Source organism: Moschus berezovskii, chromosome 5 (genome assembly GCF_049115385.1).
Source record: "Moschus berezovskii isolate FMDL1 chromosome 5, NW_MosBer_1.0, whole genome shotgun sequence".
Taxonomy (NCBI): domain Eukaryota; kingdom Metazoa; phylum Chordata; class Mammalia; order Artiodactyla; family Moschidae; genus Moschus; species Moschus berezovskii.
Window position 1 is genome coordinate 80,184,256 of NC_142464.1, and position 27,401 is coordinate 80,211,656.

General features: G+C 44.7%; 1 protein-coding gene across 2 annotated transcripts in view; it reads left to right on the forward strand.

Moving 5' to 3' along the window:
• The first annotated feature begins 327 nt into the window (after positions 1–327).
• The window catches only part of SRD5A3 (steroid 5 alpha-reductase 3), a 37,460-nt gene continuing 10,386 nt past the window's right edge, over positions 328–27,401 (forward strand). Inside the window, exons 1-5 of one of the 2 annotated variants that reach the window (XR_016037452.1) lie at positions 328–641; positions 8,235–8,377; positions 10,158–10,355; positions 14,224–14,358; positions 15,247–18,988. Coding sequence is in view for 1 of the 2 variants with exons in the window: in XM_055434516.2 (XP_055290491.1) it covers positions 421–641; positions 8,235–8,377; positions 10,158–10,355; positions 14,224–14,358; positions 15,247–15,506 (957 nt within the window). In the remaining variant the exon portion in view is untranslated. Of the gene's footprint in view, positions 642–8,234; positions 8,378–10,157; positions 10,356–14,223; positions 14,359–15,246; positions 26,228–27,401 lie in introns of those variants that run through there. The other variant, XM_055434516.2, reaches the window with a different exon arrangement.

Consider the following 27,401-nt stretch of genomic DNA (forward strand, 5'->3'; position numbering starts at 1 on the left):
CTGCATGATATTCCAATGTGTTACTGTACCATAATTTAGCTAAATATCTTAACATGGAACATTCTGGATTATTTCCACTTCGAATGAAAACACTGCTACAGTGAAGACTTGCAGTTATGTGGCCTTGTTCGTTCCGCTGCTTTGAAACATATTGTTGAATCATATTCCCGGGGTCCCACCGAAGCACGCCAGATTCACATAGTATACCGACTGCTACCAGCTAGCACCAACGTGACCCTCACCCGCGAACCGGCGGGGCGGGGCGGGGCCTCCGTCCCAGGGGGCGTGTGCGGGGCGGGGCCAAGCGCGTCCCCGCCCCGCGCTGCGCCCAGACGTCCCGCCCGACTGAGCCCGGCGCGCCGCACGCGAGTGGACGGCCTTCCGGGGGCTGGGGGAGCTGAGTCGCTGGGCTCGCCGGCTATGGCTACGGGGGCGGGGACCGAGGTCTCGGCGCTGAACCCGCTGCGCGCCGTTTGGTTCACGCTGGCTGCCACCTTCCTACTGACCCTGCTGCTGCAGCTCGTGCCGCCCGGCCTGCTTCCGGGCTGCGCGTTCTTCCAGGACCTGATCCGCTATGGAAAAACCAAGGAAGGGGCGCCGCGGCGCCCCGCCGCCTGCCGGGCCTTTGATGTTCCCAAGAGGTAACCGCGCCCGGGCGCGAGTCCTGGTTGCCAAGGCAAGGCGAGTCGGGGGCGCCCGGTTCGAGCTGCCGGCAGGGGGCAGCAGAGGCGGGCACGGGGGCGGCACGGACCGGATCCGGGAGGCCCAGGCCGATTCCCCGAGGCGGCCTTACCCCGGCCCGCCCGCCGGCAATTGCGCGCGTCTGCTCTGCGGCCCTGGGGGCGGAGTGTCCGGAGACACCGAGGCAGCTGAGCCACGCGCAGGAACGTGAACTTGCGGCCTCAGCTTAGCCTTTCCTTCGGGGGAAATGGCTGCGCTTCCAAATTTAGGCCTGGTCAGCAGGCGGTAAAGTCTCCTTTGTCCCCAATTTCTCTTTCCGCCGTCTGCACTCTAGGGACTCATAACCTAACTTGAGGTCGCCGAGACTCACTAGAAACGAAGGCAGGCCCTCCCTTCTCTCTCGTCCCCTGTTTGTCTCCTTCACCGTCAACAGTCAGGACGAAGGGTGAGACGCTGGTCACTAACAGACGCCACCTCCATCAGCCGCACCACGGCAGGTGCCCCGGGAGAAAGTTGCCCAAGATGGCACGTTTAGGCAAGCGTGGTCCCTAAGCGCCATATGGCTCAACAGATTTCATAACTAAGTTAAATGAGAGATTAAGTCGTTATGCCTTCAATGTAATTGTTGAAGAAATTGTAAGGCTTGTTATAGCCCGGGGTTTTTTTTCCGTGTGTTTTCACCCTAGATTTAGAACATAAATAAGAAGAGTCGGCCAAACACTTCTTGATGGTTAGGTATATAGCAGTGGTGTTTTCTTGGAGATACAGCCTAAGTTGGCGTTCAGAAAGGAGCATGGAGAAATGTGATAGGGTTTCTGATGTACTAAAATACCTCGATTATCGTTTAAAGCTCAAATAGGCTGTTGCCCAGGTCTGCAGATTGGAAAGGGTTTAAGTAAACTTGGCTTCCCACTTCTGACTGTTGCAGAAATGCTCGCCAGATGGAACACTGAGAAGCGAGCGCTGGGTGATTTAGGGAAATAAGGCCCTGGGAAGAGGAGCATATGCCTGCAAAGTCACTTCAGTCGTGTTCGATTTTTTGCGACCTCTTGAACTGTAGCCCTCCAGGCTCCTCTGTCCTTGGGGATTCTCCCGGCAAGAATACGGAAGTGGGTTGCCATTCCCTTCTCCAGGGGATCTTCCCGACCCAGGGATCAAACCCATGTCTCTGTCGCCAGCACTGACAGGCGAGTTCTTTACCACCAGCGCCATCTGGGACGAAGTAACCCACTCCAGTGTTCTTTCCTGGAGAAGCCCAGGGACGGAGGAGCCTGGTGGGCTGCCGTCTATGGGGTTGCACAGAGTCGGACACGACTGACGTGACTTAGCAGCAGCAGTTGCTTCAAACGCTGTGATTAAACCTGTTTCTTAGAAGTTCTTTATAAGCTAAAATGTCCTGTCAACCCTATTTTTAATCAGGATTTGAATGTAGTAAGTACTTTTCTGCTTCACAGCAGAGACATTCCTAGATTGTCATTTTTTTAATGTTACAAAGTGAAGAAAACAATTACTTGTATTGAGAGTGAATTCTAACAATTTCCTTTCTGAATTTTAAAAAAGATACTAGTGTCACTGATTAAAGGGCACATTTCAAATCATCCCCTGGACTTACCTGTTTATTTGGCTCCCATACCCCACCTCTTACTAGTGGTCATATGGCAGCCAAGAAACAGATTTTGTACCTTTTCCTTATTCATTATTGCAAAATGGGTACTCTTTGGGCTGCTTGTAATTTCTACTATATTATGAAATAATTTACACCTTTTTCTTTTTCCAGAATTCTAGAATGGACCATCCTATCGTGTTTTGTTTGACTTTTTTTTTTTTCCTAAATTGAAGCTAAACTTTCTTTTCATACTAGAGCAAGTACAACTATTCGAGGCCAATAATGAAAGTCAAAAATGTCTAGATGTTATATTGAAGTACTTTTCCTTGTTCAGAATTCAATAGTACTCTTAAAAATGAAAATAAGCCTATAACTTTTACACTTACAAACAGGTAGCTGTGAATCATGTTTCTGTACCTAAGAGCTCAAGTTAATTTGGGAGGAATTATTTTTTCATAAATGGTAAAGAATTAAACCTTAATTGAGTTCATGGAATGTTTGATTCCATAATCCCTGTCTGGTAGATTTTTTTTTTTAATTAAGGTGATACTGCTTTTCTTGTCTTCTTTTGGTTCCTGGAGTTTTGATTTCCCAGAAAGTCTGAATAAATACTTGACCTCAAACATGAGTCACAATGCTCTTGACTTTCATAGTGCATATGGAAGTACTTCTGTTTCTAATATTTCAAAATATTATAGAAACATTTTAATTAAATTCAGCTCTAGAGACAAAGAGAATCGTCCAGTCTTTCCCTACTGGGGTTCAGGGATCCTAACCAGCAATCCAGGGGATCTAGGGATAGAATTCAGCACAAATTGGATTGGAAAAAATTACACCTTTATTTCGCTAATCTCTAGCTGTAATTCACCATTTTCTTAGTGATGATGGAATCAACAAACCACAGTATAATTAGCAATATCTGCAGCAGAATTGGCAATACCTGCAAATTAATAGTATATTAAAAATATTGAAGAGACTAAGAACATTTTCATCACTATATAAAAATACTATATTATCCACTATGTCTCATTATTTAATACATTAATTAAACATATATGTAACAAATGTTTCTTAGTGGTTGTGTTACCTATACTTCAGTATAATTGGGTTTCCTTTGTATCCCCTTGTATTTTACGCTTGGAAAGGGGCGTGTTGCCTTCACTAGACTGCCAGAGGAGTCCGTGGAAGAAAAATGTCAAGAATCCCTACTCTGGACAGTAAACTCCATACGTTTACATTTGTCTTGTTTGTTGCTATATCCTAGGCTCAATGCCTGACAAATAATAAAGTGCTCAGTCAATGTTTTGAATGAATCAAAGAAAAAAGATTTTAGGTTTGATTTATTTATTAACTTGACTAGTTTCAATGAGAGTAACTTTGGATGAGGTACCTTCTCTTTCATTCATTTATTTAACCAATGTTTATGGAGTATGTACTATCGCCAAGAACTGTTCTGGGTTCCTTGGAGCCTTGGTTTTTGTAAAGCAGTAAATATATAAACAGATCTTTTAAAACAAGCAAGATCATTTCTTATGGTAGTAAGTGCTTAAGAGGAAATCCAGCTGGTTACTTGATCATGAGCAAGATGTGGGTGACAGTGACAACCCTGGAAAGGATGATCAGAAAGGAGTAGGGCAGGAGATGAGTTCATTTCAGGAGACCAGAACAGACATTGGGCTTTATGGACCATGGTGGAGATTAGATTTTGTTCTGAGTGTATGGAAAGCAGCTTTAGGATGGGGAAATGGGGCGTGGCATTATGTGATTTATGTTTGAAAGAATGACTCACCATTGTGTGGGAAAGACTGGATGAGAGGCTGTTAACAATGGTCCAGGCAAGAACTGGTAGTATGGATTAGTGTAATAGAACCTGTTTGTCATATAGGTGGTGATGACATTAAAGCACATAGCATAAGGCCAGGCACCTAGGCAGAACTCAGTAACCATTAGTTTCCTTCCTTTGTGTGTGTGTGTGCACACTCACACTTGTGTCCAGTCAGTCATGTCCAACTCTGTGACCACCTGGACTGTATAGCCTTGCCAGGCTCCTCTGTCCATGGGATTTCCCAGGCAAGAATACTGGAGTAGGTTGCCATTTCCTCCTCCAGAGGATCTTCCCAACCAAGGGATTGAACCCACGTCTCTTGCTTGGCAGGCAGATTCTTTACCACTGAGCCACCAGGAAGCCTAGTTTCCTTCCTTAGTTAACGCTGTAACTCCCCTATCTAGTCCTGGGATCAGTTCTGGCAGTCAGTAAATATGTATTAAATCAGATCATATCTCCTGACTCAGAACTATCGAGTGGCTTCCAACTCACAGAAGAGTCCAAAACCTTATACAGTCTTGTTCTCACCACCTCACTGAGGTCCTATTGTTTGCCCCTCCTGTGGCGCCAATCCAGTTTTCTGGGTCTCTCTCTGCTTGTTCTTTCTCCCACCTCAGGGCCTTTGCGCTGCCCGTTTCCTCTACCTGGAAAGCTGTTCCCCCAAATATCCAGATGGTATATGCTCTTCACTTCCATATAATTCTGCTCAGATACTGCCTTGTCAGTGAGACCTGCCCTTTCCACCCTGTTTAAAAATATAATGCTGCCATCCCCAGCATTCCTCTTCCCAGCTTTAGTTTTCTCATTAGCAGTTATCACCTACTGAAATGCTATAAATTTTACTTCTTTGTGTTACTGTGAGTATAAGCTCCATGAGGACAGGAAATGTTGTCCTTTGTGTTCACTGCTGTATCTCGCAAGCTAGAGCAGTCCCTGGCTTATAACAGACATCAAACTGTTGATTAAGTCAGAGGAGTGCTTGCTTGGTACCCAGCCCTGTGTTACCATAAGGGTCACCATATCCTTGTTCCCAGGAGTTCACTTCAATTAAGCTTAGTGCGAATGGAAGAAAAACAGGGAGAGTATTTAGAACAGAATGAAGTGGCGTTTTCCAATCTGCTTTTGAGGCTAGAGCTGGGTCTTTTCCAAAAAAAATATGGGACTTCCCTGGTAATCCAGTGGCTAAGACTTCACAGTCCTAATGCAGGAAACCCGGGTTCAATCCCTGCTCGTGGAACTAAATCCTGCATGTGCAACTAAGAATTTGAGTTCCTCAGCGAAGACCCAGCACAAACAAATAAATAAATAAATAGAGATACAACCTCAAATAAAGAGTAGAACACATTTTATGTAGCAGGAATCAGGCAAACAAAAAGAGAATGTGCAAAATGTAGGAATAAGAAAAACAAGTCAGCCTGTCAATCAGAACCCTATGGCACAAGTAGGACAGAGCAAAATGTGGCTTAGCAGCTTATATCAAACATGCGAGTGACTTGAATGACTCATGATTTGGTATAAATTGATATGTGTAATGGTAGAGGTGGAAAAGTAGGTTCAAACAAGTCTCGATCACATGACCAGGAGCACAGTCATGTGACTTTAACTTCGGGGTCATCAGGGCTGAGTCTGGAGCCAAACACTGCCACTTACTGGGAGGCGCTGGACAAGTTACTGAACCTTCTGAGTCTTAGTTTTCTCATCTGCCACATGAAGATAACCACATAAACTTGCCAGGATGGTTGGGAAGATGAATACTCTTTAACTGGTCTTCCACAACTAGATGATCCTCTTACCTAAGTACCAGAGGGATTTTTTTAAACAATGACCGAAATGAATGAGCTATGCTTGCTCGCTCGCCCGCGCGCTCTCTCTCGCGTACACACACACACACACATTCTCTCACATACTCCCTTTTATGTTTGGATTGAGATGAAATATACATGACATAACCTTTTCCACTTTAACCCTGAGTGTACAGTTCAGCATCTTTAAGTCCATTCACATTGTTGTGCAGTCATCACCACTGTCCATCTCCAAAACTTTTCTGTTAGCCAGAGGTTTTTAAAACATAAATTATTCCTTCATGTCACTGTGTTCAAACGCTTCCCCGTCACACTTAAAAGCCAGTGCCCTTACAGGACCCCATAGCATCTGCCCCTCCTTTTTCATGCTCTTGCACTGTCTATATGTTGTTGCTGTTTGGTCGCTAAGTCATGTGTGACTCTTTTGGGACCCCTTGGACTGTAACCCACCAAGCTCCTTTGTCCCTGGGATTTTCCAGGCAAGAATACTGGAGTGGGTTGTCATTTCCTTCTCCAGAGGACCTTCGTGATCGAGAAATCAAGCCCATGTCTCCAGCATTGGCAGGAGAGTTCCTTACCACTGACCCACCAGGGAAGCCCACTGTCTACATAGGTGTCCTTTATTGTTCCTCAGGGCCTTTGTGGTTGCTGCTTCCTCTGCCTAGAAGACTCTTTGCTTAGAAGCTCACAAGGGTTACTCATTCTAGCCAAGCATCACTTCTAGAAGGGCCATCCTTGTCCACCCATCCAGAATGACCTCTCCTCCTCACCACCTCTGTCCGATCACCCAGCATCAGGCAGGATGTCTACAGATTCATTTGCTGACTCTGCTGAAAGGTAAACTTCAGCAAGCCAGGCACCTGGTCAGTTTGCTCCCTGCTGCATCCCCAGCTCCAAGAACATCACTTAGCAGGTTTGAAGTGCTCAGTAATTTATTTTTTTTAATGAAATAGGCAAAGTAGCTCTAAAGTTGCTCCTCAGAAGCTGTCCCTCCTCTTCCCATGGGAGCCTGCAGAGCACGGCACTGCTGCCATTCTGAGCTATTGGCTCAGACCAGACCTGGGCTCAGTTCTAGGAAGTGTGTCTTAGGGAAGACTTTGGTAGGCAACCAGAGGCCAGGGTCTAGGGATGGGGCAGAGGGGCAGAATCGACACTCATGCTTGAACTAACTTCTTGAGCGTGAAGAAGACCCGAATCAGGATTAACAGGACATCTCAGGACAGATCTGGTGACAGAATTTGTAACAGTGGTGGGAGAATTAAGTGGGTTGCTATGGAATGATCAGCTTAGATCAGCGTTAGACTGGACTGTGGGCATGGTCTAGGGGACTGTGAGTTCTGGGACATGCAAGCATATTCTGGATCACCTAGGAGTCTCTTGAGTCCGTGTGTAGTCTTCTTGACTCCCGGCTGTCTGACTGCATCACAGATTAATGAGACAAGAAGGAAGGCTTAATATAGCTGTGATGCTTTGAAGACCAGGGAAGGCCTAGTGACGTCCAGGCAACTTGCAGAGTCAGAAAGATTTTAAGTTGAATAGCGGAAACTAGTAGACGAATAGGTAGAGACCTCAGAAAAATCCGTGGTAGGCTCTCAGACCATACCAGGTGGTGTCACTGCAGCAAACCAACATTGTCTTTCACATAAAATTAACTCTGTTAATTGCAATTTTTGTTGCTTTTGTGGTTTTATTTCATTAGTTACTCTGTTGATTCCAACACATACACACTGTACTTGTAGGAGACTATACCCATCAGGAGTTGATAGCTAGTTTTATGAGTTCTTATTTGTCATGTTATCAGAGAAGTAATTGAGGTCAACACAATTTAGGAAGACACTAGATCAGAAGACCTGTTTAAGGTTTCTTGCAGCCCTATGAGCCTGTGATTGTGCAAATCTTGTGTAACTGTTGTATGGCTATTGCAGCAATATTACTTGAGATTTAGAAATCTTCCACAGGTTTGGCTTGTGGTAGCACAGTCTGGGCTCTCCCTGCCAGGCCCTGGGGCCCTCTATTTTTGAGTTTGAGCCCAATTTTGTTACCTGAAGATAAGACAAATAGTTAACTTTAAATTTAACAAGGCCATTTGTGTTCTTATTAACCTCAGGAAACCTCTTTTTCCTATGAGTTAACCAGTCCCATCATCTGAAAGGAAATTTCAAAAACCTGAACATCTGTAGGATTCAGGTTCTATTAAAAAAGCAAAACTATGCTTGCAGCATGAGGGAAAAGAGGATGAGGAAACAAAAAATAGTCTTCTAGCGTAATGGCTTCAAGTGGATCTACTTTGATCATTATCTAACCTGTTTTCCCTTTGCAGGTATTTTTCGCATTTCTACATCATCTCAGTGCTGTGGAACGGGTTCCTGCTTTGGAGCCTTACTCACTCTCTGTTCATGGGAGCGCCTTTTCCAAACTGGCTTCATGGTCTGCTCAGAATTCTTGGGACTGCGCAGTTCCGAGGTAACAACTCCCCTGGCTAATTCCAACCCTTGTGTCCTGTTCCTGACTTTCCTGCCTGCGGCGAGCTGTTCTGGGTACTTCATAGCTTCTCTCAGGCTCCTCCTCAGCGGGTGAAGGGTGGGGGCAGAAAGACTTCTGTGTGGATCATAGCCAGATGGCCAAGGAGGAGGCCTCAGGTCCTTCACTGAGATCATGGCAGAGCTGAAAGTCGATTCTTCATCCCTGACTTCCCAGCAAGTGCTGTGCTGAATAGCACTGGCCGTTCTCCCTCTGATATTTTTAGTACTGTTGGTAAATTTATATGGAAGTCTTTATAGTTAAGGGGAAAAGCTTTTAAGATTCCTCAGGTTTGCCTTGAAACATTTATCATATATGTAGTTCCAAACAAAATCGTGCCTCCAGACTCCAGAAATTTGAGAGAAAATTACTTTTTGATCATGGATTAAAAATGTTTGTTATGCTGTGGAGCTTTGATTATATAATAAAATTGACTGGAAATAGTTGTTGACCAGATGATTACAAAATAGCCTTTAAATTTGTCTCACTGTGCCTTGAATAAAGGATACACGGAACTATTTAAAAAGTAAGGAATTGAAGATGAAAACCATAACATGGCCTCAGTTAATGTCAGGCAGTGGGAGAGGGGAAGAATTAGAAACAAATTATTCTGGTGCTATCTCTGTCCTTTGTTCCAGCAGCCAAACCACTGGCTCCCTAGGAACAATCCTGTTTCTGTATCAACAGAGGAACTTTTTGCAAAAGATGACAGTCAGACGAGAAAAGTATGCAAAGCCTATTTGGGAGGGGAAGATACCAGAGCGAATCCCACTTCACCACTTAACACTTTATGCCTTCATTCATGGGGTTCTGGTATTTGGAGGGTGATTGTGAGGAGTTTTATTTGGTTTTTGTTTTAACCTGTTCCTGAAGAGTTAGATTTTTACTATGTTTAAAAGAGAAAAGCAGGCCAAGTCAATATGACAGAAGTCTGCATAGAATGTACCCTTCGGAGAGTCCGGAGGGGCAGTGCCTGGAAGGAAACCCAAGCAGCTGCTGGTTGTCTTCTGTTCTGGATCTGGTCATATGGGTTTAGTTTGTAAAAATCTGTTAGGCTGTGTTCTTACTGTATATTTATGTTGTATGATAACATTTTTTGAAAAATCTAGATTTTATGTCATTTTAAAAACCAGCATTTTTTCTGACTTCTTTTGGGGCAGAGGGGCAAAAGACAGATAGAAAGATAGATCTCAAGGCTCACAGTCCCCCAAAAGTATCATTTCTCTTTTCTTTCCCCCTTAGTATGAAAAGAAATGCACAATTCTTCCCACTCCATTTTCATGCCCCTCTCTGGTTCTATACATTCCTGTGTCACGTGTCCCCCTGACCTCAGGCATCCCACCAGGGGGCCTGGCTCAGAAGTCATTCAGGAGCTCTTCCTGACTATCTTTAAATGGGGATGCATGTCTGGGGCCCAGAAACTGTGGAGTCGGGTTCTGAGAGCACAGACTCTTCCCAGCCACATGACCCAGATGGCTTTCACGCCACAAAGTAGAGACAGGAGACCTGAGTTTGTCTCCACTCTGCGTCACTAGCCAAAGCCCTTGACTTCACTTGGCTCAGTTCCTCATTGCTACTACAAGCGGTAATGTTAGACTGGATGATATCTGGTACCCTTGCCCAGCTCTGATCTTGTTTAATACTGCCTAACAGTACAGACAGACATAACTTCGGATTATTCCTGGAGAGAGCGATGCTGAGCTTGTTCCATTCTGAATCGCAGGGGGTGAGCTCGCGCTGTCTGCATTTTTAGTGCTAGTGTTTTTATGGCTGCACAGCCTGCGAAGACTCTTTGAGTGCTTCTACGTCAGTGTCTTCTCCAATGCCATGATCCACGTCGTGCAGTACTGTTTTGGACTTGTGTACTATATCCTTGTTGGCCTAACTGTGCTGAGCCAAGTGCCCATGGACGGCAGGAATGGTGAGTGGTCACTGGGGTCTGTCAGCTGGTCACTGAGTATGCGAGAGACTCTCCCCACCAAGCACTATGGAAGTTGGGAAGTAAGAGACCTGCCCAGTCCACTTGGCATATGAGGAGTCTGGGCTCTAATTGTAGCTTTGAAAACGCAACATACCTGGAGGCTGTCATAAAGAGTGAACTATAAGTCAGGAAGAGAGAAACAAACATCATATATTAACACATATATGTGGAATCTAGAAAAATGGTATAGATGATCTTACCCGCAAAGCAAGCAGAGACACAGATGTAGAGAAAAAATATGCAGACACCAAGGGGGAGAGGGATGGAGTGGGATGAACTGGGAGACTGGGTTTGACACTACTGATACTATGCATAAAACAGGTAACCAATGAGAACCTACTGTGTGTAGCTCAGGGCACCCTCCTCAGTGCTCCGTGGTGACCTAAATGGGAAGGAAATCCAAAAAAAGAAGAGGATATATGTATATCTGTGGCTCATTCACTTTGCTGTACGGTAGAAACTAACACAACATTGTCTATACCCCAATAACAATTTTACAAGTTAAACAAGTGTGCATGCCCAAGGGGACCCAGCAGATACACGTCACATTAACCATACCTGCTGAAACCCGAGAGACATCAACATAAGCAGCAGCGCCTTCAGTAAAGAGAGCACAGTGCAGAGTCCTCGGGAGGCTCGGTTTAGGGATGAAGAAAGGGGCCATGGGGTTTCCCTCAGTGGGACTGAAGTCAGTGAACGTCTGTGGGTTAGTCTGGAAAGAAAGAGGCAGTGTGGTCAGGAGTAGAACAGGAAGCAGGGGAACTCACTGGAGCAGGAGAAAGGTCAGCCAGCCCAGTTGTCTCACCAAAGCCTTGTCATCCTGGGGTGGAGGGGTGAGGCTGGGGAAGGTGAAGTTGTTGTGCAGTGTGAAATCATGAAACACCAGAGGAGGAAGGGGTGGCCCCAGCTCCTGGTGACAAGTTGGGATTTGAGAGGAGGCAGGGTGGGGTCACACAGAGTCGGACACGACTGAAGTGACTTAGCAGCAGCAGCAGCAGGGAGCCATTCTTTTGCCATTTAGTTCTTGTGGTGGTTCCCCTTACAAAAGAAGTTTTTCTCAAGTGAGGCAGCCTGAGAGGGGAGGGCAAAAAGAGTACTGTGGTAAATCAAAGGTGCGTCTTAACACTTCTGAAACTCTCACTTGCTCGGACGAGGGAAGCAAAATCACAACCTTTGTTTATGAGGAGGAAATGAAATGTGATTTTGGGGGCTGGGGTGGTGGAGGGGAGGGAGGATTGGATATCTAACTTATTTGACCATCTTTTTTTTTGTTTGTTTTTGTTAAACAAAAACAGTGCATGTTTATCGTAAAGAATTCAAGTCATTTTGGGTGACTGAAGTGAATTTTGGGTGCTGAGGTTAACTTCATCTTGCACCCTTAGTATCCATCAGCCCACACATGCTAGGGTAGATCATTCACAACTGTTTTCTCTGAGCCCAAGTCTCTCTGTTTCCTAAAGCTGCCCTACCCCTCCTCGTAAATTGAGCCCATGGTCTGGATATTTCCAGTACTCAGTGAGTGAGCCTTCTCCGCAGGTTTGATTTCCATGCTAACTGCCCTTTGATCAGCCTCTCTCTATTGCTGTAGGACCACCCAAGGCTTCCATGGCTCGAGGAATGATTTTAAAGTACGACTTACTGACAGTCTTTCTCAGTCCCTGAATTATTTATTGGCTCCAGCTGGCTTCTCTCCATCTGATTTCTCTGAACTTAAGTCAGTTTTTCCTCCCTCAGCTTTTGGCTGTGGCATTCTTCTCAGCCCATATCACTATTTGAGCTGTCATTCCTGAAGAACAGTCCTAGGTTTTCACCCAAAGGAACTTTCCAAAGCACTTTGGTAACCTGCTAGCTTGTAGTCTGTCTGCATGACGTGTCTCTCCTGGAGTTTCCTCCGCTGGCCTGGACCCAGCTTTGTTTTCTTCAGTCAAGTCCCTGACTCCCCTCACTGCTTCCTGCTGAACATAGGGAAGTCCTTCGTTTGCTTTTCTGATGCCAATCCTTAGAAAACTTTCATTCTTCCTGTCTTCTTAGTAGCTGGAGAAGAAAAAGGAAGATGGAACTTTGAGTGTTTCTACTCCTGAAACAAAATCTCTTGACTGGGTTCTCTCTAATCAGAAAGGGATATTGCTTTGGTCTTTATCTTGCAGTTTCAGTTCAGTTCAGTTCAGTCGCTCAGTCGTGTCCGACTCTCTGCGACCCCATGAATCACAGCACGCCAGGCCTCCCTGTCCATCACCAACTCCTGGAGTTCACTCAAACTCATGTCCACAGAGTCGGTGATGCCATCCAGCCATCTCATTCTCCGTCGTCCCCTTCTCCTCCCGCCCCCAACCTTTCCCAGCATCAGAGTCTTTTCCAGTGAGTCAACTCGTCGCATGAGGTGGCCAAAGTATTGCAGTTTCAGCTTTAGCATCAATCCCTCCAATGAACACCCAGGACTGATCTCCTTTAGAATGGACTGGTTGGATCTCCTTGCGGTACAAGGGACTCTCAAGAGTCTTCTCCAACACCACAGTTCAAAAGCATCGATTCTTCGGCGATCAGCTTTCTTCACAGTCTAACTCTCACATCCATACATGACCACGGGAAAAACCATTGCCTTGACTAGACGGACCTTGGTTGGCAAAGTAATGTCTCTGCTTTTTAATATACTATCAAGGTTGGTCATAACTTTCCTTCCAAGGAGCAAGCATCTTTTAATTTCCTGGCTGCAATCAGCATCTGCAGTGATTTTGGAGCCCCCAAAAATAAAGTCTGACACTGTTTCCACTGTTTTTCCATCTGTTTCCCATGAAGTGATGGGACCAGATGCCATGATCTTTGTTTTCTGAATGTTGAGCTTCAAGCCAACCTTTTCACTCTCTTCTTTCACTTTCATCAAGAGGCTTTTGAGTTCCTCTTCACTTTCTGCCATAAGGGTGGTGTCATCTGCATTCTGAGGTTATTGATATTTCTCCTGGCAATCTTGATTCCAACTTGTGCTTCTTCCAGCCCAGCATTCCTCATGATGTACTCTGCATAGAAGTTAAATAAGCAGGGTGACAAGATACAACCTTGACATACTCCTTTTCCTATTTGGAACCAGTCTGTTGTTCCATGTACAGTTCTAACTGTTGCTTCCTGACCTGCATACAGGTTTCTCAAGAGGCAGGTCAGGTGGTCTGGGATTCCCATCTCTTTCAGAATGTTCCACAGTTTATTGTGATCCACACAGTCAAAGGCTTTGGCATAGTCAATGAAGCAGAAATAGATGTTTTTCTGAAACTCTCTTGCTTTACATTTCCCTTTTTGAGAAGCTCCACCCCTCACCTTTACTTCCAGTGATTTTCTTCATTGGCTGGAGCCAGTCAAGTCAGTTTTCAAAGTTTCCCTAGAAATGGCTCAGGTGAGATCCTTCAGAAGGTGTTTTTCTGACAGCAGACTGCAAGAAAGAAGACATCAAACCAGGCTTAGCAATAAAAATGCAAAGTGGTCTCACCACACAAGAGTACATCACAGGAGTGGGAGCTGACCCACAGAGCTGGTGCCCGTGCCTGAAGTACTTTAAGAAGGAGCAGGAGAATATGCCGATCTGGAGTTCTCCTCCAGTGAGCCCTGAAGCTGCCCCTAGCTGAGGAGCACACCTCCTTCATCCACAGGGACGGTGTTCTCCCTTCTGTGCTTGGGAAATGATGATCAGGGTGGTTTTCTAGTCATGAGGAACCGAATAAGTGGATAATTGTGTTCTGCAGGCTGTATGATTTTTTTAATGCGCTGAGCCTCTGAAGTTTTGCAGAGTTGGCTAACAAGGTAATTCTTATTTCTGTAGTCTATGTGATAGGGAAGCATCTCTTGATGCAGGCTCGGTGGTTCCATATCCTCGGAATGATGATGTTCATCTGGTCATCTGCCCATCAGTATAAATGTCATGTCATTCTCAGCAATCTCAGGAAAAACAAAGCAGGTAAGATGTCTTTTAGAACCACTTACTGTGGGGTTTTAGCCCTCAGGAGTTAAATGTACTTATTCTTTCTTTTCTTTCCTGCCCTAATTAGTCGACTAATCAATCTATCAAATACTCATTTCGACAAGACTCTCTGGGTCTTGATCTTCCCATATGTAAAGTGAGAGCATTTTACTGACAGCCCTCCCTGGCACCATCTAGCCCTGACATTCTGTGACTATTCTGTGCCCGCGTTTTGGGGCCTACACTGCATGTATGTGTCTAACCAGCAGGTCAGCACTACCGTTACTGTGCCAAGTTAGTATCGTTCCAACCAAAGCAGAAAACCTTAACTTTTTAGTTAGCTTGTATTGATTTATCACAAATACAGTTTTTATTAGGCTTTTTGAAATAATAAAAATTGATAAATAATAAAAATTGTGCTACTCAGCATCTGTCAGGTACTTGTTTTGTGCCAGCCCTGTTCTGAGTTGCTTTATATGTAATGTCATAGTTCTCGCTTGAGGCAAATACAGTCTTACCCTGATTTTACAGGTGAGGAAACGGGCACAGAGAGTTTAAGCAACTCACCTAAAATTACACAGCTTGTAAGTGGCAGAGCTAGGGTTTTAACTCAGGCAGTCTGACTCTGGAATCTGAGCTCTTCATCACTAGCTTGGAGGATTGTTGGAAAAACAGGCTTTCCTTTGTGCTTATTTACAGTTAGTATAACTTCACCCTGTGACTTTCTAACATGTGGTAGGTTGACAGTGGAGGTGGTAACAGCGTGGTGGTTTGTACAGGTCTGTGACATCCTTTTCTGATTGACTTTTTAGAAATGATTTCGGGAGCAAAGTGGTTCCTTCTGGCAACTTCAGACGTTAAGGGTATCTTCTTTTCCCGTTTCAGGAGTGGTCATTCACTGTAACCACCGAATCCCTTTTGGAGACTGGTTTGAATACGTCTCTTCCCCTAACTACTTGGCAGAACTGATGATCTACATTTCCATGGCTGTCACCTTCGGTTTCTACAACTTAACTTGGTGGCTCGTGGTAACATATGTCTTCTTCAGCCAGGCCCTGTCTGCTTTCCTCAGCCACAAATTCTACAAAAGCAAATTCATCTCCTACCCGAAGCACAGGAAAGCTTTCCTGCCATTTCTGTTTTAAGTTAACCTCCAGTTATAAAGAATGCAAACCAAGTGACGGGTTCCATTCCTAAGGACAAGGAAGTCTGGAGACCAAAGTACAGTTTCTGCGGAATGGCTTGAAACTCTGTTCCATTTCTGTTACCAAAAGTCTTCACTGCGCGAGCAAAGACATACCTTCTGGAAAATGAGTCTTCAGAGAAGAAATCCTTCCTCCCGGCAGATGTGGGAACGCTGTGTGTGCTTTCTGAGATACACTAGAAAACTAACCAGCTGCTAAAAAATAAAGAACAGATGAGACTTTAAGCTGCTTCAAAAACAAAACCAGCCAAGAATATATAAACAGCATCTAACAAATACATCCATATACAAAGGAAGAGATAAGCTCACATGTGGCTTTGTTTTTGCCTCTGACAAACTAACTAGACAGCAGGATAAGCAGTAGAGTAGGTGCTCAGTAAATGCTTATTGCATTTCAGTCAAAGCGGAGTAGCCCTGGAAAATAACAGCAGTGTATAATTTCACACTGATGGATTCAGGGGAAAGTGAGTTTATTGAAGTTATTTTATACTTATTACACAAAGACTACCAGTAATGTAACCATCAGTGGTCATCTCCCCCCTCAAATCACAGCTTAACAAAGTTTGAAACCTCTTTTATTTAATACTTTTTTGACATCCCTTTCTAGGGAGTACCTTAAAAGTGAACGTATCAAAAATAAAGTATTTTTGTATTAATACATAAAAAGCCTTCATGAATGGCAGTGACACTCCAGATCGGCTAGCGCTGTAGCCTTATTTGCACGTAGTAGTTTAGATTGGATTAATAACTGCCTGAGTTTATTTTAACTTAATAGAATGAATTCAAAGATATTTAAAGTTTATACTGACAATAGCTTATTTAAAGAAAATACCCATCATTCAATCAAGTAGTTATAAAAGCATAGTGTGAGAGTAGAAAATAATACCATAGTCTGAGCAGTGCAGTAAAAACTACACATTTGTGCAACATAAGATTTACTGGCTTATTGGCCAAGGTATTAACTATTTCTTTTATACAGATGTTTTATTATAGTCTGCTAAAGTTTTGTGCTCAGATATACCATGCTATGGGGAGAAGGCAATGGCACCCCACTCCAGTACTCTTGCCTGGGAAATCCCCTGGATGGAGGAGCCTGGTAGGCTGCAGTCCATGGGGTTGCTAAGAGTGGGACACGACTGAGCGACTTCACTTTCACTTTTCACTTTCATGCATTGGAGAAGGAAATGGCAACCCACTCCAGTGTTCTTGCCTGGAGAATCCAGGGACGGGGGAGCCTGGTGGGCTGCCGTCTGTGGGGTTACCCAGAGTCGGACACCACTGAAGCAACTTGGCAGCAGCAGCAGCATACCATGCTGTAAGGGAAGGCACCTCATTGTTAACCCAACACAGATAAAATGCATAGTCTAAGAATGTCCTCACCACCTACATCTCTGCAGTGATAAACCAAAGCTGTTAGATTCTTTCCAATCTGACTTTCAGTGTATGTATATCAGCACATATTGTAAAGTTCTTACACTTCTAAAGTAGCATTTCCTCCCCAACAATCAAATGCTACTTCCATCAGCTGCTCAGTCTGTTCAAATGAAATGACATGTTCATTTCATTTATCATTTAGATTTTCCATCCTCAAGACGAGGCTTCAGGAACAAAACTTCCTACATCAGAAATGTGAAGCCTGTTGCATTTTGGTCTTAATTTCCACACAAATGGCATAAATTTTAGTAGCATTGGGGGAGAAAAATGTATTTTGCTTTTAGCTTGCAATTTCATACTAGGCTAGACTAGGAATTTGGCTACTACTCTGGAATTTCATTGTACTTTAAAGTAAAATCATCATCACTCCTGCGAGGAAGCCCACAGGGCTGTGAGAGGGTTCCCTGTCCGCCCTGTACACCCCACGCCCACACCACCCTCACCACACTTCTGTCTCTTGCTCTCCCTTCCCCTTCCTGGCTCAGACATTGCACTTCTAGGTGAAAACAGAAAAGGAAGTAGTGCTGTCTTCAAAGGGGTTCAGAACAAAGGTGGTCTCTGGTGAAAGCTCAGCCATGGAGAATAATTGAAAATCGTGCTGTGTTGCAAGATTGCTATCAGCAATGCTCTTGAATTGGTGAAAATATTCTCTGTGCCTGAAGGGAGAGTGCCAGAGACAGTCTGTAGATTCTTCCCTTGGGTAGTCCTGGAGTAGCTTGGGGGCAGGGTTCCTGACTTAACCTGCTCGCTTAGTTGAACAGCTTTACTCTTTGTTTCTGTTACTAGCAAGTTCAGGAGAAATGATACTGAACCACCTCATAACAGCATTCCCTGGGTTAAAAGCTGACTATAAAAGTTTGCTAAAAACAGCCTTTGTTTTTATGTCTCCCAAGTTGTAGCTCAGCCTCTACACTAACATTTGCTTTCAGTAAACTTTCAGTGAGCATGGATGATTCTGTCACCACAAAACTTTGTTCTGTGTTACGTTTCTAGTTCAGTGAGTGGTTATTACTAGAATTCCTAGCCAAAGAAAAGGAAAAGCCTTTGCTGATATTTTTATATGAAGCTTAATAGATAGTCTAAGGAGACTGTAAACATTGACATAACTAAAATTACCTGAACCATTGATAAGGAATCTATCTAGAACTGATAACATTAAAGAGGTCTTAGTAAATGAGCAAGTAGAAATTTTTTACATATCTAAGAAGTATCTGCTTATCAGAAAAAAATATTCAACTGATTTTTATCAGTATCTTAACCTTCTAAGGTTTTTCTGATAAATGGAAAAGAAACAGTAGAGGTGGCAGTGGTTCCTAAATCACATGATGTGTATTTCATCATTTTTCTCAAATACTGACGATCTAGAAAGCCATATGTTGGTTTCAGGGAAACAAAATTATTTGAATAAACATTGTATTATAAAAAGCTACCCTATGCACATAATATCAGGTCTCTTCCTTCAAAAAGAGTGAACACAGGAAGTGCTTAGTGGACAAAAGAACACAAGGGATTTCTCTGCAGAAAGACCAGTCTAGCTCCTGAGTCTAGCCCTGGGGGTAAAAACCTCGTAGCCTATGTGCAGGTTTATCAGGGGTCCCTGGCCTACCCTACATAGCATCTTTCTGTGAATTAAAGTCGTAACTGTAGGAACATCCCTATGAGAGCAGGGCATGAGCCTTTGTGGGCATAAAAGGCAGCTGGGGATGGGACTGCAGCTTAATAAGCAGATCTTGAGCCGGATCTCAGCCCAGTCATCCTTCAACTTGGTGTTTGTGCAGTGCACAAACTGCACAATGGTCCATGGAGCCCCTGCTCATCGTGCTGCCTGATTCTGCAGATTCTGTTCACTCTAAAGTAACAAGATGTGATTTCATGGAATCTTCTCACTGAGAAAGACCATATGAATAAATCTAGGAGAAGGGGAAGTAAGCACTCCATGGAAAACATCTCTGCTGCTGCCCACCAAAAGAGCAGTTTGGTGGTTAGCAGGTAAGTGACTCTCAAATGGTCGAATGTTCAGATGGTAGGATGCTAGTCCCAAGTAGAATATTTTGCTTCTCTGATTGCCATCTCCTGTCTTTGCAGTTCATTGTTCTAGTACAGCAACTCCAACAGCCCTTCAACCCCACTGGGACCTCCAGTCTATTGATATCGTGACATTATTATTGTCCTTCACCTCTCCTCTTAAGTTTCATCTCCTTAACCTACTTAAGGGAATCACTCTTATCATCCGTTTGTAATATCCCTAACTCTCTTGCCTCCCTGCATTGCTTCTTCCTGATGATTTAACTAAGGTACTGCTGCAGCTGCTGCATCACTTCAGTCGTGTCCAACTCTGTGTGACCCCATAGATGGCAGCCAACCAGGCTCCCCCGTCCTTGGGATTCTCCAGGCAAGAACACTGGAGTGGGTTGCCATTCCCTTCTCCAATGCATGAAAGTGAAAAGTGAAAGTGAAGTCGCTCATTCGTGTCCGACTCTTAGCGACCCCATGGACTGCAGCCCACCAGGCTCCTCCATCCATGGGATTTTCCAGGCAAGAGTACTGGAGTGGGGTGCCAGTCCCTGGTTAAATTCACCCCTCCCTCCTTGTGTGTGCTCCTATGCACCTGAACTATGGCTGATGAAATACAGTCCCCAAACATCCCCCTTCAAATTTATGGCCACTCACCTCAAGTGGTCTAAACTGCTGCAATGATAGTGAACATCCCTGTTCCATTCACTCTCCCACTCTGCTGACTGTGTCGCGTCTCTGACTTAAGGGAGTGAAGCTGCTGGACGACGACTTCCACAGGTTACCATCACTGCACCCACCTAAAGCATCTGCCCTTGTATCTTGTCTGCCCTTATTACTATTGTTGAAGGATACTTTCTAAAGAAGAATATATAATCATGATTCTCATACAAACATAAAATGAACATGTGCCAAAGATTCTATTGAAATCGTGGTGAAGGAACCAGTAAGACATTAGAACCAGCTCAAAGAAGAATTTCGAAGAATGGACACATAAATGGATAATGTGTGTGCGTGCGTGTTAAGTTGCTTCAGTCGTGTCCAACTCTTTGTGACCCTATGGACTGTAGCCCACCAGGCTCTTCTGCCTATAGAATTTCTAGGCAAGATACTTGAGTGGGTTGCCATGCCTTCCTCCAGGGGATCTTCCCAACCCAGGGATTGAACCCACCTCTTATGTCTCCACATTGGCAGGTAGGTTCTTTACCACTCGTGCCACCTGAGAAGCCCTTATGGATAATAAGGCATGCTAAAATAAATTTGCTTCATATATGCAAAACTGTCATGTAGTAGGAGAGGAAAATCAATTGTGCCTCCATTGGACAAAATTCATTTGTATGTCTATAGAAAAGATTTTTTTGCATTCCTACCAAGTGTCTGACTTACAAAGTTATAAAATAGTTCAAAGACAAGGTGCAGGATAACTTGAAGAGTATGATAGACTAGACACCAGTAATATTTTTTTCACTCATTTCAAAGTCATTTACAACTTTTTCCTGAAACTAAAAACAGTCTTTCTGAGTTTCTACTTGAAGCTAAGGCCCTCTGCTTGGGCACTGGAGTTTACCTAAGGACATTGGTTAGCTATTCTTCTTCCTATTAAGTCAGCAAAGTTTTGCCCTTTCTCAATTTTGCCAGCAACAGAAAAAATACCTTTTTAAAACCTAATCCCATTTAGAATAGCAAGGAGAGATAAGAAAGCCTTCCTCAGTGATCAATGCAAAACAACAGAATAGGAAAAGCAAGAGATCTCTTCAAGAAAATTAGAGATACCAAGTAAACATTTCATGCAAAGATGGGCTCAATAAAGGACAGATATGTATGGACCTAACCCCAGGTTCGATCCCTGGGTCGGGAAGATCCCCTGGAGAAGGAAATGGTAACCCACTCCAGTATTCTTGCCTGGAGAATCCCATGGACGGAGAAGCCTGGTAGGCTACAGTCCACGGGGTCGCAAAGAGTCAGACACGACTGAGCGACTGAATGGAACGGAACAGAAGCAGAAGATATTAAGAAGAGGTGGCAAGAATACACAGAAGAACTGTACAAAAAAGATCTTCACAATCAAGATAATCATGATGGCGTGATCACTCACCTAGAGCCAGACATCTTGGAATGTGAAGTCAAGTGGGCCTTAGCATCACTACGAACAAAGCTAGTGGAGGTGATGGAATTCCAGTTGAGCTATTTCAAATCCTGGAAGATGATGCTGTGAAAGTGCTGCACTCAGTATGCCAGCAAATTTGGAGAACTCAGCAGTGGCCACAGGACTGGAAAAGGTCAGTCTTCATTCCAATCCCAAAGAAAGGCAATGCCGAAGAATGCTCAAACTACCGCACAAGTGCACTCATCTCACACACTAGTAAAGTCATGCTCAAAATTCTCCAAGCCAGGCTTCAGCAATACGTGAACCGTGAACTTCCAGATGTTCAAGCAGGTTTTAGAAAAGGCAGTTCAGTTCACTGAACTGAACTGAATCCCATTTCCCTTAGCGCATAGCACCTGATTTTTCTGGTGGCTTTGCAGCCAAACTGCAAAGTTTTATTTTGTCCTTACTAACTCCAGTTCTTTTCCTCTCACCGCTCAACCCATTCCAGTCACTCTCCATACCACACAACTCAACTGACACTGCTTCTGAAAGAGCCTCCAGCAACCATGTGAAATCTAGTGGTTGCTTCTCAGTATTCACACCGATGAAGCAGTCAGCCACTTCACCTTGATTCAGTTCAGTTCAGTCGCTCAGTCGTGTCCGACTCTTTGCGACCCATGAATCACAGCACGCCAGGCCTCCCTGTCCATCACCAACTCCCGGAGTTCACTCAAACTCATGTCCACAGAGTCGGGGATGCCATCCAGCCATCTCATTCTCTGTCGTCCCCTTCTCCTCCCGCCCCCAATCCCTCTCAGCATCAGAGTCTTTTCCAGTGAGTCAGCTCGTCGCATGAGGTGGCCAAAGTATTGGAGTTTCAGCTTCAGCATCAGTCCTTCCAATGAACACACAGGATTGATCTCCTTTAGTTTGGACTCGTTGGATCTCCTTGCAGTCCAAGGGACTCTCAAGAGTCTTCTCCAGCACCACACTTCAAAAGCACCAATTCTTTGGCGATCAGCTTTCTTCACAGTCCAACTCTCACATCCATACATGACCACGGGAAAAACCATAGCCTTGACTAGATGGACCTTTGTTGGCAAAGTAATGCTTTTTAATATGCTGTCTAGGTTGGTCATAACTTTCCTTCCAAGGAGTAAGCGTCTTTTAATTTCATGGCTGCAATCAGCTTCTGCAGTGATTTTGGAGCCCCAAAAAATAAAGTCTGACACTGTTTCCACTGTTTCCCCATCTATTTCCCATGAAGTAATGGGACCAGATGCCATGATCTTCATTTTCTGAATGTTGAACTTCAAGCCAACCTTTTCATTCTCCTCTTTCACATTCATCAAGAGGCTTTTGAGTTCCTCTTCACTTTCTGCCATAAGGGTGGTGTCATCTGCATATCTGAGCTTATTGATATTTCTCCCGGCAATCTTGATTCCAGCTCGTGCTTCTTCCAGCCCAACATTCCTCATAATGTACTCTGCATATAAGTTAAATAAGCAGGGTGACAATATACAACCTTGACGTACCCCTTTTCCTATCTGGAACCAGTCTGTTGTTCCATGTCCAGTTCTAACTGTTGCTTCCTGACCTGCATACAGGTTCCTCATGAGGCAGGTCAGGTGGTCTGGTATTCCCATCTCTTTCAGAATGTTCCACAGTTGATTGTGATCCACACAGTCAAAGCCTTTGGCATCGTCAATGAAGCAGAAATAGATGTTTTTCTGGAACTCTCTTGCTTTCTCCATCATCCAGTGGATGTTGGCAATTTGATCTCTGGTTCCTCTGCCTTTTCTAAAACCTGCTTGAACATCTAGAAGTTCACGGTTCACATATTGCTGAAGTCTGGCTTGGAGAATTTTGAGCATGACTTTACTAGCATGTGAGATTTACCTTGATAGGCTTCCTCTAATTGACTCCAAGACTCGGCACACTCTTGCACTTTCCTCCTTACTTCCCTGGCTGTTGCTTCCCAGGTTTTTCTGCAATTCCTTCTCTTTATCCTGACTTCTGAATGTAAGAATGCGCCAGTTCCGAGTTCTTGGTCCCTTTCTCTATCTTTAGATGGTGATCTCATAACAGTCTCATGACTTGAAATACTATTTATATACTGATAACTTCTAAATATATGACAACTTCTAAACATTATTCCTCAACTCTCAACTCATATCCAGTTGCATACTCAGTGTCTCTACTTGGTGTGTAATATAGATCTCGATTGATGTGATTACATGTGAATTTCTGATTTTCCTCATCCGCCACCTCTCTCCTACAGCCCTCCCATTTCTTTACTTCAGTTCAGTTCAGTTCAGTTCAGTCGCTCAGTCGTGTCCGACTCTCTGCGACCTCATGAATCACAGCACGCCAGGTCTCCCTGTCCATCACCAACTCCCGGAGTTCTCTCAAACTCATGTCCACAGAGTCGGTGATGCCATCCAGCCATCTCATTCTCTGTCGTCCCCTTCTCCTCCCACCCCCAACCTTTCCCAGCATCAGAGTCTTTTCCAGTGAGTCAACTCGTCACATGAGGTGGCCAAAATATTACAGTTTCAGCTTTAGCATCAGTCCTTCCAATGAACACCCAGGATTGATCTCCTTTAGAATGGACTGGTTGGATCTCCTTGCAGTCCAAGGGACTCTCAAGAGTCTTCTCCAGCACCACAGTTCAAAAGCATCAATTCTTCGGCGATCAGCTTTCTTCACAGTCCAACTCTCACATCCATACATGACCACTGGAAAAACCATAGCCTTGACTAGACGGAGCTTTGTTGGCAAAGTAATGTCTCTGCTTTTTAATTTCTTTACTTACTCATACTGAAAACGAGGCCTTCCTTGACTCTTCTCTTTCTCTCTTGGCCTGCAGATCATCAATGGCTCTGCATCCAGAAGTTATCCCTGTTATATTAACTCTTTGAGCTAGCCTCCTGATTTGACCCACCATCACTGAACCACCTAATCTGTTACAACAGACTCCTAATTGGTCTCCTGGCTTTATCCTTATTCTCTACAGCTCACTGTCAACATAAGCCAGCGTGATCTTTCAAAAACATAGATCATGTTGCTACTGTCCCAAAGCCCCGCAACAACTACCAGTTTCTCTCAGATTAAGGCCAAAGTTACTCCAAAGTTACTAGTCTCCCAAATGATCTGAACCCCAGTCATCTCTCTTACCTCGTCTCCTAATCTTGCCTTCATTCCCTCTCCCTGCACACTTGCCTCCTTGCTGGTCCATATACCTCAGTCATGCTCCCGTGTTAGGGCCTTTGCACGGGTTGTTCCCTCTGCGTAGAGTGCTCCTTCCCCAGAGGGCCACATGGGTAGCTCCTTCACCATCTCTGTGCTATCCACTGCTGCGTAATGACGTACTTCAGATCTTGGCAACGTAAAACAGCAAATGTCTCTCACGGTTTCTGTGGGTCAGGACTTCAGATGCAGCTTAGCTGGGTGCCTCTGCCTGAAGGATTCATTCAGTCAGGATGTCCCCAGGGCTGAAGTCCCATCAGTAAGCTCCCTGAGGGAGAGCCCTCCTCCAAACTCATTCATGTGAACATTAGCAGGATTCAGTCCCTTGTTAGCCACTGAACTGCTAGCCGGGAACCTCCTCTAGTTTCCTGCTACATGGTTCTCTCAGTGGGGCAGCTCATAGCACGGGACCCACCTCCCATCAGAGCAGGCAAGAAAACGCAACACAGAAGCAACCGCTTTATCACTTAATCTTCAAAGTGATGTCCCATCACTTTCTCCATGTCTGTTTGTTAGAAGGGAGTCACTAGATCAGCTCATACTCATTGCACAGGGCGGGGTTATCATCAGGAGGGTGTGGGCCCCTGGGGGTGGGGGCCGTCTAAGAGGCTGCCTACCACAACCGCCTTCTCAATAAGGTGTCATGGTGTGGCATGTTCAGTTGTGTCCAACCGCGACCCTATGGACTGTAGCCCACAGGCTCCCCTGTCCATGGAATTTTATGGGCAAGAATACTAGAGTAGGTTGACATTTTCTACTCCAGGGGATCTTCCCAACTCAGGGTTTAAATCTGTCTCTTGTGTCTCCTGCATTGACAGGCCGATTCTGCCATCACTGCGCCAGCTGGGTCCTTATTTAAGGGTTGCAGTCTGACCGTCTCTCTCATGTTTTCATCTCCCTTTGCTCCCTTGCCAAAATCCTTACTGTTCTGAATTATGGTTTTCTCTGGATATATGCCAGGAGTGGAATTGGTAGTTCTATTTTTAGTTTTTTAAGGAATCTCCGTACCGTTCTTCATAGTGGCTGTACCGTTTATTCCCACCAACAGTGGAGGAGGGCTCATTTTTCTCATCACTCTCTCCAGCATTTATTATTTGTAGACTTTTTGAAGATGGCCTGGTGTGGGGTCAGGTCTATCTCTCCTTCTATTCTAAATGATAATCTAGGTGGGTAGAGAATGCTGCATTAGGTTTTTACCTTTTAGGATTTTTAATATGTCTTGCCACACTCCCTTTTAGCCTGCAAAGTGAAAGTGAAGTCGCTCAGTCGTATCCAACTCTTTGCGACCCCATGGACTGTAGTCTACCACACTCCTCCATCCATGGGATTTTTCAGGCAAGGGTACTGGAGTGGGTTGCCATTTCCTTCTCCAGAGGATCTTCCCAACCCAGGAATTGAACCCAGGTCTCCCGCATTGTAGGCAGACGCTTTACTATCTGAGCCACCAGGGAAGTCCAAGCCTGCAAAAGTTTCTGCCAAAATATCAGCTTATAAGCCTTATGGGCTTGTAACTGGTTCTTTGTTTTTCTCTCACTGCCTTTAGAATATTCTCTTAATTTTGCCATTTTAATTATGATGCGTCTTGGTGTGAGTCTGTTTGGGTTCACCTTTTTGTAACCTTCTGGGCTTCCTGTACCTGTATATCAGTTTCTTTCTTTAGATTTCAGAAGTTTTCAGTATAATTTCTTCAAATACATTTCCCCTCTTTCTCTTCTCTTTCTGGAACCCCTATTATGCATAGGTTGGCACATATTATATTACTTCATAGATCTCATGCACTGCTTTCATTTTTGTTCATTTGTCTTTCTGTCTGCTGTTTCGACTGGGTGATTTCCATTATTCTGTCTTCAATATCACATATTTGTTCTTTTGTGTCATTTTATCTGCTATTCATTGCTTCTAGGTTGGTTTTTACCTCCGCAGTTGAATTGTCTCTTGTTTATTGTTTCATCTTTATAGTTTCTAGTTTTTTGTTACAGTGGTCAGTGTTTCTATCAGGAATCTTTCTTAATTCAGTTAGTACTTTTATTACCATTTTTTAAATTCAGGGTCTGGTAGGCTTGTGAGCTTTGCTTTATTTGTTCTTTCAGGGAATTTCCTTTGCTCTTTCAGTTGGGAGTAGTTTCTCTCCCTTTTTATTTTATTTAACTTTCTCTGTCTCTATCAATTTAGGAGGAACAGTTATCTACTATGGTCTGGTAGGAGTGTTTTTAGGTGGGAATGTCCCTGTGTAGACTGTGTATGTCCAGTATCTTTGGTGCAGGGGCTGGTTTCAGAATGGACCAAATGGATCTTTACTTAGGTTGTGCTCGCGGTTATCTCCTTGCTGGGAGTGTGGTTGGTACTGTGGTGACTAGAGCCTGTACCGGATGTGAGGCAGGGCTTCCTCTTGGCTCCCTGGTCACCACCCTGGCGAGGGCAGGGTCTGCTCCACTGTTGTTGGAGTAGCAGCTCTGAGTGCTGGGTTCGGTCAGGCTCCATTGCCCTCAAGTGCATGTCATGTCCCAAAGGAAGGGATTGCTGAAGGAAGCAAAGTCCATGCAATCACAGAGGACCGGTGTAAACCCGTCCACAGTTCTTCCCAAGCTTACATCCCTTTCGCATTTCTTCCCAGATCTAGTGCCAGGCAGTGGCGTGGGGTAAGCTGGGGATCTGGGTGTTGTGGCTGCAGGGATTGAGACGGCGGCACTGTCACCAGAGATCTGCCTGCCTCTGTTGCAGCCCTCTCCCAGGACCTGTCTGCTCTGTAGCTATGCTGAGCTGCAGTGTGGAGTGGGTGGGGCCCAGGCACTCCAGCTGGGAGAGGAACCACTACTCCTGGGCATGCTGATGATATCCGTTCCTGTCCTGCTCAGGACACATGCCACACCTCTCTAGGGTCTCTACATAGCTAGAGGAGTCCTCTCCCAGGGCCAGTCTTCCTGAGATTCACAGCTTAGCCATTGCTCACTTGCCATCCCATGTGTGTGCTGACGGGGGCCTGCACGGCTCCCCTGGAATCACACCACTGGCACCCAGCTCTGTCCAGAATGTGTGGAACAAGTTGGGATT